The following is a 14,260-nucleotide window of genomic DNA, read 5'->3' as shown; positions in this document are numbered from 1 at the left end:
ATCATGTGGGAGCGCTCTATTAATTTGTGGCTCAGGCCGCCTCCTTGGGGAGAGAGCTGCCACCGCTGCCGTTGCTGCTGCATTCCCTTTCGCAGCTTCCAGCAAAGCTCCTCGTTGCTTATTGACTGAGGAGCCGCACTGCAATGTTTCTCCGACTCCGCCGCCTCAAGTGCCGAGACGATCTATCATTTCTCTTGGCCGCCTACTCCAGACTTTACAGGACGGATGAAAAGCAGCGTGAAATAAAAGTAATCTCGGTTCTCGGAGCAATGTACAGGTTTTAGCTAGCTGGTATTCACTCTGTTCCTACAACATGGCATGCTCTTAGAAATCTAATCTGGTTCTGCTACAAAGTCCTGTTGAAGTCTGACCACAATAACAGGAATTTCAGGATAACAAGATAGCAGTGGTGGACTTTTCCAAGGAGGAACCAGCTGGGAGCGGTTGCAAAATTGAATGAGCACAACTTTAAACCAGATCACCTCAACAGTGAAGACAAAAGTAAAGACACCAAAGTTTAGAAAGCTGCTTTGAACTGCACGGATTGAGTCAGTAATCCGCAATCTTTGCTCCCCGAGACACTGTGATTGTGTTTTGGTCACTATGATGTTCATTACAATCATTCCCTGCTTTTAAGGGCCTGTAAAAGATCACAAGGCTCCCTTAAGACTCGAGGCCTGAAGCGAATCCACATGAAAGCGCACGGCCAACACTTGCAACCTTCCCGTAGATCTTCTTCGACTGCTTCTCTGTTCCTTGTTCGACCTTTAAATACGCAAAAACAACACGAATGTGGTAGCCTGGAGTTTGCACGAACTCCTCAAGCAAGTATCACAATGTTCAGACTGTCTGTGACTTTCTCCTTAACGGAAAAAAAAAAAAAAAAAGCAGGACATGAAAGATGAGGTTTAGTAGGTAGGACAGCGGAGTCCACCCAAAAATATCCTCCGCAGAGACGGTCATGTGGGACCGGCTGATTTCAAAGGCGAAGAAGGACTGGGACGGACACGTGAGGAAGCCGATTTCACCCAGAGTGTCAGTAAACACAGCGTCCGATCTAAGTAAAGATAAGACAGGTTTCTTTAATTACTGAGAAACCCTTTGTGTATTCCCTTGAAAGTGCGTGTCCTTGGGAACTCTTCGACTGGTGGGCGGGAAGACAACAATCCCAGAGTTGGGAGTCGTCCAACGAGGAACGATGAGATGCTGTGCAGATACACAGAGTAATTAAAAACACGCCTACAGTCACCTGGTGAGCCTTATGAGTGCTTGCAAGACAATCATAACTTTGAGAGATAATAACACGCTTGACGGAACAAGCTACACTTAAAAATTCCTGACGGCTGTTGTTCAGAAGAAAGTAAAAGCACCGTCAAATCCATAGGTGTTAATAACTGTATCGAGCAGCAGAATGACAAACATCATTAGCTTTCCCAGCAAATAACATTAAGCACGGACGCTGCTTGAAAAGCTTCCCACGTAGGGGGAGAACAGGATATCTTCCCCCCACAGACGCTGGTGATGAGACTAGTGTGGGAGGACCACGGAAAAAACAGAGCGAACACATGAAAGGAGGAAGGAATGAAAGGGGAAAAGACAGAGGAGTCAAGCGAGAGGAGATGGAAACAAAAAACAAGCTGGCCCACATTGCATTAGGAGATTCCGTTTGAAGATTGTCTGGCAATCAGGAGAGCAGGGAGTGTTTTGCCTCACTGCGAGCGATTTGGCTGCACTGCGACCACATCTCAAGTGTCCCTCTGCCTCCTCCTGCCTCCTGACTATCGCTCACTCTTCCCTCATATATTCCTCATCAAGCACTGCCTCCGATAAACAAGGCTATTGAGCGCTGGGTGAGAAATCTGAGAGGAGCAATCCCTTTTCAAGATGGTCTCTGCATCATTTCCAGGCAGAACCGATCCCTCAAGGGCACAACCTAAAGTCATCCTCATACTGGGACTAGTGTACGTCTGGGGTTACAACATAAGATGACCTCAACGGTGCTGGATCTAAACCAGCAGCTGCTTGCTGCACCAGTAGGCTTTGAGAGTTATGATTGGCAGCTGGGCCGATCTCCTTGGGCGGGTCAGCACCAAGACCACACGCCATTCACGTGAGTCCATCAATCACAATTTGGCTTAATTGACCACCAGAAATGACAAGCAAAGAGGCCCTCTGTCTGAATGGATGGATGGATGAGCGGATGCAAGGAAATAATGATAGACACATTACAACACAATACAGCAGAAGATAATTTAATACTGTAAGCCCAAAGGAAAAACTCGAATTGCAGGCCGGCAGAGAAAACCGATCACAGCGGATGATGTCAGGCAGCAGAGAGCCTGGTTCACGGCATTCACATGATTTCCCCCTCCATCTTCACTTCAGACTTGGTTTAATATTGATTTTTGTTATCTTATTAACCAAACTTTAAACAAGTCTTTCCAGTGCCCTTGAGGTAGAAGATGCTGACCATGTAATCACAGCGTCTCAGTCAGAAACATTTGTCTTCCCCCCTTTCTCTCTTAACTCAATACAGCTTACCTCCGTTATTGTCTGCTATCAAAACATACAGGCAACCAACTCTCTGAGGGTGTATGAAAAGCAATATGAAGAGAATTTCACAAGGCTTCAGGAAACTTTTTAAAACTCACATGGGGGGAAAAAATGGAAATGTGTAAATCTATAATTCGATGACAACAATCCGATGCCCAGGGCTGAATCTTTTTAGCGGCCACACCTGCAACAAACATGGCGCAGGAAATGCGTCAATACAAGAGGTTGAGATTTTTCTTATCTGGTTTCAGCATCTCAAGTTTTTCAGTGAGTTTGTGCAACATGGGTACGTACAAGTAGTCAATACTACAAAAGATGATTTCAAACCAAACCAATGAGGCGACTTGTTCAGAAACCTTTGCTTATATTATGAAAACAGCCCATCAGAAGATGTTTCTTGAAAATTTAGGGGCAAGAAATAAGCCATCAAGTTGCTGAACCTGTATTCACTTGAGATGAAAGTTTGCAGCAACTACAACATACTGCGCTTCTGCTTACATGGACAATAAATGGAAAAAATGACAGATCCTATGCAGGTGTATGATGCTCAAGATTCCATGTTCAATGAGGCAAAGCTGAAGCATATATTCATGAGGACACCTGCACAATCCGTACAGGAAGAATCTTGGGATGACAATGAAACTGACATAAAAAGACATGCTGGCACTGGAAGGAATATTTGCAGTCCCTTAAGAATCAATAGGCCATACACATCTAAAGAACATCTTATAAATATATATATTAAATGCACACACTATCGCCAACCACAGACATGTGAAACATGTTTACTTCTTTGTATTGTAGAAAACACAACACAAAGATAAATCGCCTGCTTGGTCACTAAGAAAGGCAAAGTACCATGGCTTATTGCTAAGAATTGTGAGTCAAAATGGACAGAAAACATGCTAGCTTGTAAAATGCGACCAATTTTTGGTACTGGGTCGATGCACCGTAAAAGCAAAAATACAGAGAACTGAGTTTCAAGTGTAACAAAGACCTTTCTTTTAATACTGACATGTTTTTCATTTTCAGAGAACCATTTTGAAGGCTGTTATCTTTAATAGCTCCTGAGATGTGGTTCAAACTGCCTCAAATTTCAATGCATGAAAAAACAACATGCTGAACGTGGGTAAATGGACAGTTTCAAAAATGAAACAAAAAACATTGTCTCGGAAAGTATTTTATACATGAAGCGCTAAAGAGTCCAGAGAAATCCAAAATGGTCCAGCAGAAGTTGTTGTAAAATTGTTGAGGCTTTGAGATGTAATAATAACCCATTTGACAGACTGTGTACTAGAACATTTTAAATCTTTTTCTGGTATATTACATTGCATGTGCTCATCTCAAGGATGAACAATGAACGCGAAATGCAAACTTTTGGGCGAACACCGATGAAAAGAACTTGAGGAAAACTCCATCTGCCGAGTTTGAGATCCAAAACAATCCACCTTCCGAGGAATTACTCTGAGAAACACAAACATGTGTTTACACAAAACTCTTTTCTCTTCATTTCTTTCATTAAAAATGTTTCAGGGCTCTCAAAAACTTTGCCTGACCCCACACTGCCAAGCTTTCCCAACACACAGAGCTGCCTTTTCAGCCTTCAAACGCTGATCAGTGTGTCCAAACCCTCCACATTCTCTCATTATCGCCTGCTAGCCAGCACAGCCACAACCAGCATTAGTCCTTTTCTCAATCACAGTGATGGACCATAAAGACGTGCAGTAACACACCAACTAATGCTCAATCGAGCTCCGTGCAGCAGGAAGAGGTTGAAAATATTGTTCCCTGGCTGTCAATAGATGGCTCCTCTTCATTATGGTTCTATCTGTGTCTCAACATTAGCACAGCCAGCTGTCCGTTAATCCGTCATCCGGCCGCCCGCCCTGTCATCCGTCTGAGTCCAAATTTCATCCGTCATTGCATTGGAACTCACCGGTGACATGAAAAACTCCTTTTAATGATGACTCATGAGGAGGTTTTATTATTTCTTTGTGCATCCGTACCGGCTTACCATCCATCCCAATTTATCTGTCCAGCTTCCGGAAAGTTCCTTCACTTTCAGGCAACTCATTGCAAGTTTTCTGCACACTTTAACTACTATAAATCACACAGAGAAAATAAGCTATTTCAAAGGCATTACATTAAAGCGTCTTAGAAAGCTGCTGTACCACCACATACAACCAGAACAGTTTCAGTGCACGTTTGTTTTGACGCTCCATGTTTCTGCAACTCGACTGGAGGGATGGAGCGCCATTCTTCCAAAAGATACCGCTTCATTTGGTGTTTTTCGGCAGAAAGGCTGACCGTAAAGGCCTCAGCATGGGATTTTTCTTTCTATTCTGTGACCCCTGAGGCCCTACAGATGGATGCTTTGGAAACCTGGAAAGGACAACGGCATTTCAGGATGGAAATGTTTAGTTATAGGTTCAAGGTGATCACTCAGAACAACCTGTGCGGTGTCTCTTTCCTCTAAGAAACATAGCGGACTTAAAACACGCCAGCAAAATGCCTTAACGGAGTCCAGATCCCCTCATGTCATAGTTCCAAGTCTCAGGTTTTATCTTTAATTTCTCTGTGCATTACCAGGACACAACAGTGGCTTCAAAAACACGCTTTCGAAAATCACTGGCAGCACTACAGAAACACTAGGAAAGGCTGAAAATAAATGCAAAAGAAACAAACTGTGCATCTAACAAGTTTGTGTAACAGTTAGGACCAAAGAAAAGCAAACTGCTATGTAGAGATGCAACAACTAATAGATTGTTCAATGGATTAGTTTTTAAAAAAGAAATTCAAGCCTAGATCCTGTGATTCCAGCTTCCTAAATATGAACATTTATGGTTTATTTCCTCCTCCAAGACTAACTAAAAAGAGACTAATCACCATTTTTCTGACAATTTATAAACCAAATGACAAACTGAGTAAATAAGTTACAGATTAATCGACAATCCAAATGCTATACGAATGGGATTTTTGTTTTGTCTGGTAAGTTTATGCGGCAGATTTATGCGTGAATAATATGTGGGGCTTTCCCAACTGCACTTCTACTTGAGACGGTATTTGAAAAACATCTTCGCTGCGCCTCTAAATAGATTAAAACCAAATAAGAAGAGAGAAAATAAGACCTTGATGCCCTGCTAGTCGCATACACAATGCCTCCCACTCTTTCGAAGAGGCTCACATAAATACATTACACTAAAGTATGTCAAAAGATGCGTTTCATATATTGCACCGTGTCTGTGCCACGGGGAATGAAATGCACACCGAGAATACATACTGCTGGCATTTTTAAGTGAGTAAAGAACGGAACAGGATAGTAAATAAAGACCGGCTGAGTAATATCTGCCGCTTTCACCTGAGAATGAATAAATTTAAATAAGTGAGCGAATTGGGAAATTATGTCAAGATGATAAAGCAAAGCAAACGGTAATTTCCGAGAGCTCTCGCCACCCCTAAAACCACCCAATTAACTCATTTTTCATTTCGCACTGAAACAGGATACTGTGTTTAACAGCTCCAGTGTTTCAGCTCATCTTCTGGGGTGTTTTTTGTTTATTTTTTTAAGCAGATTGATGTTGTGGCATTAATCAAACTGAGTCGATACTTGGCCCGAATATATGCAAATTTACAGTTCACGCATACAGACCACAGGTAGTTTAACACATCCGGCAACACATGAAAAAAAAATATTCATGCATTTCATTTTATTCATAAATCTTCCGGAAATGTGACTAAATCTTTTGGGTTAAAAATACACAAATTACCTTAAATTCTCAATTTTTGGATGTAGAAAGTGGCCTCTTTACTTCTCAAGAGTTATTAGGATCGACTACAGCTGCTAACTCCTCTGAGCCAATTTAAATATGTGATACACTCATTGGACTCAAATACTACACTGGGAAAGTCTGTAGAGTTCAGAAAAAATCTGAAATAAACAAATCATTGACTTGAACAAGTCAAAGTCACGTGGAGCCATTTTAAAGCACCTTCATATCCCCAAATCTGTTTGTATGTATAAAGTTCATGGTCCAGTTGTGTTAATGCCACCACCAGGAAGGAAACCCAAACTATAACCTGCTGTTAAGACACAATTAGTCAAGATAGTCAAGAGTCAACCAACAATCATCAAAAAGCAGGTCTGAATGAATTACAAGCTGCTGGAACACAGTTGTCAGTGTCCACAGTTTTATATCAACATCAGCTGAGAGGCTCCATGTAGAAGGACGTTCTTCCTCTAGAAGCAGAACTTTAAATCTCCACTGAAGTTTGTTTCAAAGAAAAGGCCTTCTAGAGGAAAGTTCTGTGGTAAGATGGAACAAAAAACTGAGCTGAAATATGTTTGGACAGAAGGTGAGACCTTTAACCCGAAGAACATAAATCCCACTATCAAGCATGGCGGTGGCAGTATTATGGTTTAGGGCTGTTTTGCTGTGACTATGAAATGGTGCAGCTTGTCATATATTTCCAGAAGACCTATAATAAATTTATGAAAGAGCCAAAATGCATGATTACTCCACCAAGGAGGGGGGGCCTTGGCGGAGTTATATGACGACTGCCGTTTGTTTATCTGTCTGTTTGTCTGTCTGTTGGCAACATTACTCAAAAACAGATTAACGGATCTGAATGAAATTTTCAGGGAAGGTCAGAAATAGCACAAGGACCAAGTGATTGCATTTTGGCAGTGATGCGGCTGATAGTCTGGATCCATGGATTTGTTAAAGATTTCTGTATCATACGATACAATAAATTTATTTACCCTGAAGGGAAATTTAATTATCTGGGGTCTCATCTGTTTACTGTAGATTTAAATAGTCTAATTGCTGACGGTATAGGAGCCATCCACCACCGATGATTCGTTCCTCATTGAGGCAGCATCATTGAATTATATCATTGCGAGATAGCGGCACGGCGCCACTATAACCATGACAAGTGCACTTGAAACTCAAGACTGCCATGATATACACAGTATTTTCAAGTATATGAAAACAGTTGTTCATGACTGTATATCACTTAAGGATGCCATCAACCCTTAAAAATTTGAATTATCATGTGGCTCATGATAACTAGAGAAAATTAAAATCCCAATCCCATCACTATAACTCCAAGTCTATCCTGCCAATCAGACCAACTGAAAATACAACATGAGGAGACAGTCTGCTACCATTTAGTTGTGTTTATGTGCACATTATGTCATTAAAAACTTCCTCTGCAATTTATATCTCGCATAAGATTTACGTCAGCCTCCTTCGCAACAAACCCCGAAGCCCCGGTGCGGTTATTAATACGGCCTAAGTGGGTCACTCAAAACGCAAGTGGTTCTGAAGCTCTGCCGCCATTTGTCTGATCCCTCTGTTCTTCATTTAATCATGCCTGCCGGTGCCCAAACCCAAAAGTGAGCCTCCGACCGACAGTGCTGCGTCCCGCGAGAGGATGCGCTTTGGAGTATCGGCCTGTGAAGCCTGCGAGCGCCTGAGCTGCAGGAATACAGCGAGCAACAGGAGAGGCAGGAAAGTGCATGCAGCCGCTCTCCTCCATCCATCTGTCAGTCAGCCAGCGAGCCCACTGATGCTGTTGTCGCCCTGGCATCCTGGCATCGCCTATTAGCCTGCTAGTTAGACTGGCATTTAGACTGGCGGGACACACATAACGGGGAGCCAAAGGTTCCCCTGCTTGGCTAGCAGCAAACTGATGTAAAACAGTCGACGAACCGGCAGGAGCGCACGGCAACATGCAGCAGCTGCCTCCTCCAATCACATCAGTCTAGCCTAATTTGATTCCATCTCGACAGGATTCAATTACATTTTATTAATTTTGGCACAGTGCGACTCCATAGAGTTTGATTTAATCTCTGGCAATGCAATTTAACTAGATGCAATCAGATTCCCTTGAATTGAATGAATTTTTAAACATAATCTCTTCTTCCCGTCCTCCCGCTATATAAATCGTCCCGTTGCTCACTCCATCCTGCCCAATTTTCCCCTTTCAGGCATTCAGAATTTAGCATTTAATGAGCAACGCCAAACTCCTCCTGCACCAGGACCCCGGCTGCGTTTTCTTGACTTTGTGGTTGGGAGAGACTCCCCGAGGAGAACATTAGTCACTTCCATGATAATAATGGGTAATTTGAGTGAAAACAGACTGAGGTTGGCAGAGAGTGGTATTGAACATGCTGTTTTTGCTCTGGGTGCTACAGAATATGCCAAATGTTCACCTAGTGAAGCCTGATGTTGTGGTGGCGACGTACACTCGCTGCCACGTCAAAAATATGTCATTATTAGACAATCAGTAAGCATGAATATATTCGGCTTACAGGTCTGTTAATCCCTGATAATCGTGTTACCTGGGGGCTTAGAACTGTTTGCAGAATCATAAAAACCACCCATGAGCAAGGCACTTTATTTATTTCAAGCTTTTGCAGTACGGTTGATCTCTAAACTTCCCATTGAAGGATTATGTTAACTTTTTCAACCCCGGTTTCTTTGCTCACATCACATTTTGACTCACTGTTGGATCGTTTCTCACTGCAATTAAAGTCCTGCACTTCTATGGAAACAAAAGCCAGAAACAAAAGTTAGATTTCTTTGATTATTTCATTTACAAAACTTTTTCAAACATTTCTCCATTTTCGCCAAAAGTCAGAACTCCGGCGAAAATGTAAACAAAGCCGTTACGTGCATCACGACATCGATCAGTTCTTCGGAAAAAACATGAAAACCAATGACTTTCATGCATGTATCAGTCATTTTACAAGAAGATATCAGAATATGTTGCACTGTTTTTACAACTTGGTCTACTTGATGACACTTGGGAGCCATAATGAAGAGCAAAAAGTTCGCAAATGTAGCACAATTCAAGGTGGCGTACAACCTGCAAATGTAAACAAAGCCGTCTTATAGCGCCACGTGGCGATGAATTCGACTGCTCCGCTTGACTGCTAGCTACACGTAACCATTTCCAACATAACGATGAAACGACCTACGTGATAAACAGAAGACCCACTTGTAAAGACGAAACGCCATAAATTGAGGACGCCATAAGCCGAGGACTCTCTGTATTTGCAATTCCCTACCATAGTCGCCTGTTCTTTGTGTAAACACTGACTGCAGTTCTGTCCAATTCAGCAGGAAAGTTTCTGAATTTTGGTCACGTCTCTGTTGGTCAAACCTGAGGCAGTAATGGCTTTAAAGTTGTGCTGCACAGCGCCAAATGTTAACTTTTTCAGAGAATCTGGCTTCACTAAGTGCTTTATTGCTGGTGAATTTCTGAATAAGATGTGTTGAAGAAAGTGATTTTGAAATATCTTGGTTCAGGGTTCTTTTTGTTAGAAAATCAGATTGGACTATGAGATTGAAACATTGTGAGGAGTGAGATGGAGCAAAGCGGTTTCTTGCTCCTGTTGTGATGGTGAAACTAAACGAACTGCAGTGAGCCGACTAGTCCAATGACCTACACCTCACACCAGCTGCTTTAGCTTCAAACAAAAAAACAAGAAGAACTTTTTTTTTTAAATCCAATGTTATTGAATGAGCCTCTCTGTATTTTTGTGTTCTTGGACTGTGCGTAATAAGTTAATCTACAGGCTTTGAACAAAAGTTTAGTGCTGTATCTGATCCAGACCTGGACTGAAGATGGAATTGTAAATGCTCACAGGGTCGAAGAATCAGATTAATTCCTGGGCAGGTTTTCTGTGGGTCAGACAAGAAAGAATCTGGGGTGCCAATGAAATCACAATGCAAGGAATGACCTCCTTTAACAGTATTCATTTTTCACCGTTTGGTCAATATTTGTGCCATATTTCTGTCACTAAAACAGGAAGTGCTCTTTAAAGCGACATTTTTACATTGAATTTTTTGCACCACGGTACTTTTGTATTGTTTAATACAATCTTTCTATGTCTGATGGAACAGCAAGGCCCCTTGTAGATGGTTATAGGGTTTACAGGGTTAAAGCCAAAGTCGATATTTAGTCATTATTTTGATCTGTGGTCGAAATGAGCCTCATTGTAGACATTTTCAGTGTCTTTCAGGTCACGGTTGTGCTACTTTTGGTTGCTTTATGAGCATTTTTATAACTTTGTCTGCTTATGATGACTTTGCATCGCCATCATCATGTGCCGTCATTGTAAATCTCTTTGTGGTTGTTGGATTGACCATCTTGCGCCTCAATGTGCAGTAGTTCTGTTTGTATTGATGATGAGATCATTAAAGAGGAATATACACGTGTTTCTCAAAGCTGCTGAAAACAGACATTTGGACAAAGTCACAGGGCCTCCTATTTAATAATTCAAAAGTTCTTCAGGCTTTGAGTTTGGAGCATAACCAGGTAGAAATATGGCGACACCATCTCCAAGAAACGACTGCTCATTTCCTTTCGGCCTCATTTCTGCCACTTCCTTTCCAGCGAGCCAACAACAAGCACAGCTGCTTCTGTGGCGTTTTCCTCCTGCAGCCAGGCGTTTAGAATAATACCCTCTCCTCCTGTCTTATACACGAAGTACAAATTCAATGCCGAGGCCTTGAACTTGGCGGATCGGGTGCTAAAGGGCACACATGAGAAATCAAAAAGCTTGCAGGCAAATAAACAGCATATCCATAACACCGAGATTGCCCTTTGTACAATTCAGAGCCCTGCTGACTCTAGTCGTTCCTTAAATTGATTTCTCATACGCAGCTGCCTCGAGGGGGCGATTCCATTTTCATATATACACTGTCTCTCTATACATGTGCTCCCTTTCCCAGTCTATTAATCAAAATAATGCAATCAATTTCACCTTACTGGAGAAAAAAAAAAAAAAGACAGACCATTTCGTTTTTTTGAACAGCTTCACATGTCTTGAATAGGAATTGGCAACCAGTGTTGTGGAGCAGGTTCCACTGTCAAGCTACAGGAACATTTCCAAGCTACAGATCCCTGCCAGATGATTCGCACAATGTGCATTTACCCTCGCATGTACATAAACCAGAACAGCATGTAAGCAAAGCTGAAACATGTCGAAGGGGTGTGGAGAGAGACACCTCAGCGCAGGGGCATAAATCTTTCCAACCCCGAGCCGCTGACATTTCTCCCCCCCTGAGATGCAGCGAAATATCTTAATTACGCCACTTAACATCACATTGGCGAGTCCCGGGTGAGCCCAAGCAAGCATATAATTCATTGTGCTGAGCGTCTGTAAAAGCCAAACGCATAAACCTTCACGGATGCAAGACTGGAGTGCAGCGTGGACGTCGAGCTGGGACTTCAAAAGCAAATGTTTTCCTTCAGGAGCCAGAGGGGCTAGAACAGAGGATATGTGCAAGAGCTGGAGAGGGGCACCGGGGCCGACTCCTGCCACAAACCGGAGCTGTCGTCGCGAATTGGCAAAAGCGAGTAAAAGCTCGCCGGTTCTAAGCCCTCTCAGTGATGGATTGGCCCAGAACTCATCATCCCACTGCATTCCACACAGAACATCCTCCTCGTTGTCTAATAGGTCAATTTGCGTGGACTTTGCTCAAACAAAAAAGCACGAAGAAGAATGGAAATTGCTCGGTGAGGGTGATGCAAGACGACTGCAACAAAAAAAAAGGGGGGGGGGAGAAAGAGTAACAAAGCCATGAATATTCCAGTTAAGGCTCACCAACAGTAGCCTGCCTCTCTTTGTTGGATTAAAACACAGAAATAAACCAAAGTTCCCAGAAGCAGTACAGTCTCTTCATCTTCTTCCATCATAACAACCTCTCTATTGATTAAAACCGGTAGAAATATGAGCTGCCAATAGACTACCGGCCTCTTGGAAATGCTGGAGATAATAAACTCTGTGTCTCTGTGGGCCCCGGCAGCTTCCTCGAGTATGCTAAAGAATAAATAAGTCTGTATATTGAGGGTGTGTGGCTGTTTTCATGCTGCATGGGCTCAAATCTCAAGCTGAAGAGTTTCCCACATGTGCTAAAACTCCACAATCAGACTCAAATTCATCTTTACCCCTCTAAAGCCGGGTTTATTTGCAGCACACTTTTAGCTTGGGGGAAGCTCTTCCTAACTCCGAGACCCTGAAGGACCCCAGCAAAGCAATATCTGAATGCAACAACGACCAGTGGCTTCACTCTTGGCACCACTTTGCAGCGCTCTACCCCCACCTGCCGTTGTGCGCCAGGAAGCCACACCAAAAAAAAAAAAAACTCCCTTCTTCCGATCTGCGGTTTTAGTTTTGACACCTTTTTTGTGGAAAATCCAAGGAGATGCTAAACTAACCCGTCGTCCTGGATGCTTTGGAGCACACCCCGTGTTGTGAAAACGCACGTACTGCTGTGTGGAAGAGGCTCGCTGCGTCTGCGCTTGAAGAAATGTGCTTCCAGTGGATATGAAGATTGAGGAGTTGGGTGTTTTTTACGCAGTCTGCGGTGACACGGCGACGCGCGTCACTGATCAGGCAAGAAACACACACAAAGAGGGAGTAAAAATCCAACTGTATGGACGCTTCTTTTTCTTTTTTGTGCTTCCTGCTCGTTTAAAAAAAAAATAATAATAATCACACACACGGCTTGGCGCACAGACACAACCAGATCATCCACATCAGGTGCGCCGCGTCGCTAATTAACGCGCCCAACACTGCGTCTGATCTCCCCAAACTTTGTTGATCACGAATCTTACATTATCACGCACAAGCACGCCTTTAATTTACACGCTTTTCTACAAAAAAAATAATCTCCAGATTGCAACACAGAGTGGATTGGAAAAGGGTGGAAACTCAGAATGTGGGTTTGGAATTGACGCCTTCGTGCGTAACGCCAATTCAAGTTTGTTTTTTCCTTCCCCCAAATTGGAACATCCTATAAGCTGCTCCTAAAGAATCTGACACCATTTAGAGAACAGTTTCAGCCCAGGGAGTGCAGCTCAACAGCTTCCCCACCCTAAAAAGCAGAAAAGGACCCCATCATAATCCCTCTTTTCAGTAAGAAAGCATTCTGGCCCCTGCAAGACGTGCTCCAACTACAAAACAACGTCCAGTTAAACAATCCAGCCCTCTCTCTCTCTCTCTCCCTCTCCCCCCTCTCTCTCTGCCTCCCCATCTCTCCCCCAGCAGCCTCTCTCTCCCTCTCTCCATCTCTCCCTCTCTCTCTGCCTGCCGCAGATCAGCAAAAACGCTCAACTTGTCCACAAAAGTCACCGAGACCCTTGGGGAGGGAAGGGGGGTCTCCGCGCACTTTCCCCCCACCCCGCAGCGCGTCTCTTACCTTGGCTGCCGCAGACGAGCACCCCGAGGAGGTGGACGAGTTGGAGCATCATCCTGTGGCCGCTTTCTCAGCTTTTTGCCTCGCGCTTCACTTGCAGCGTTGGGTGAGAGGAGGGGGAATAAAAACGCACACGGACCGGGCTCGACACGCACTCTGCTCCGTTCATCCGCCGTCTTCGGCTCCGCTGGCGACTGATCTGCCTCCGCTGCTTCCTCCTGTCGTCCTTCCTATACGCGCGCTCCCGCTCGCCTGCTCGTGCACCGCTCGCGTGCTCTGCGCGGAGGACCCCCCTGGCACCACTGCTCTCTAAAACGCTCACTGCTGGAAGAAGAAGAAGAAGAAGACCAAACATATTTGTATTATGTCTTTAATTTCACACATGCAGTCATCAAAGTTGTAAGAAAATCCGAAGTCAAACTAAATGTCTAGAAATCCAATTAAAGCATCTAAGAATTCTAAGGAACCTTCCAGCTGACTGGAATCCACCAACCTGC

The 14,260-nt window shown here is 43.5% G+C and overlaps 1 protein-coding gene across 3 annotated transcripts in view; it reads right to left on the bottom strand.

Annotated features, from left to right (window-relative positions):
* Positions 1–14,025, bottom strand: part of LOC110961821 (neural cell adhesion molecule 2) — a 361,000-nt gene extending 346,975 nt beyond the window's left edge. For 2 of the 3 annotated variants that reach the window (XM_051943453.1, XM_051943454.1), the window contains exon 1: positions 13,767–14,024. In XM_051943453.1, the coding sequence (XP_051799413.1) occupies positions 13,767–13,818 (52 nt within the window). In that variant the 5' untranslated portion in view covers positions 13,819–14,024. Of the gene's footprint in view, positions 1–13,766 lie in introns of all 3 variants that reach the window. The other variant, XM_051943455.1, reaches the window with a different exon arrangement.
* Between the last annotated feature and the right edge of the window lie 235 nt (positions 14,026–14,260).

The sequence above is a fragment of the Acanthochromis polyacanthus genome, chromosome 22 (assembly GCF_021347895.1).
Source record: "Acanthochromis polyacanthus isolate Apoly-LR-REF ecotype Palm Island chromosome 22, KAUST_Apoly_ChrSc, whole genome shotgun sequence".
Lineage (NCBI taxonomy): Eukaryota > Metazoa > Chordata > Actinopteri > Pomacentridae > Acanthochromis > Acanthochromis polyacanthus.
Note: the sequence above shows the minus strand (reverse complement) of the source record. Positions and strands in the feature narration are given on the sequence as shown.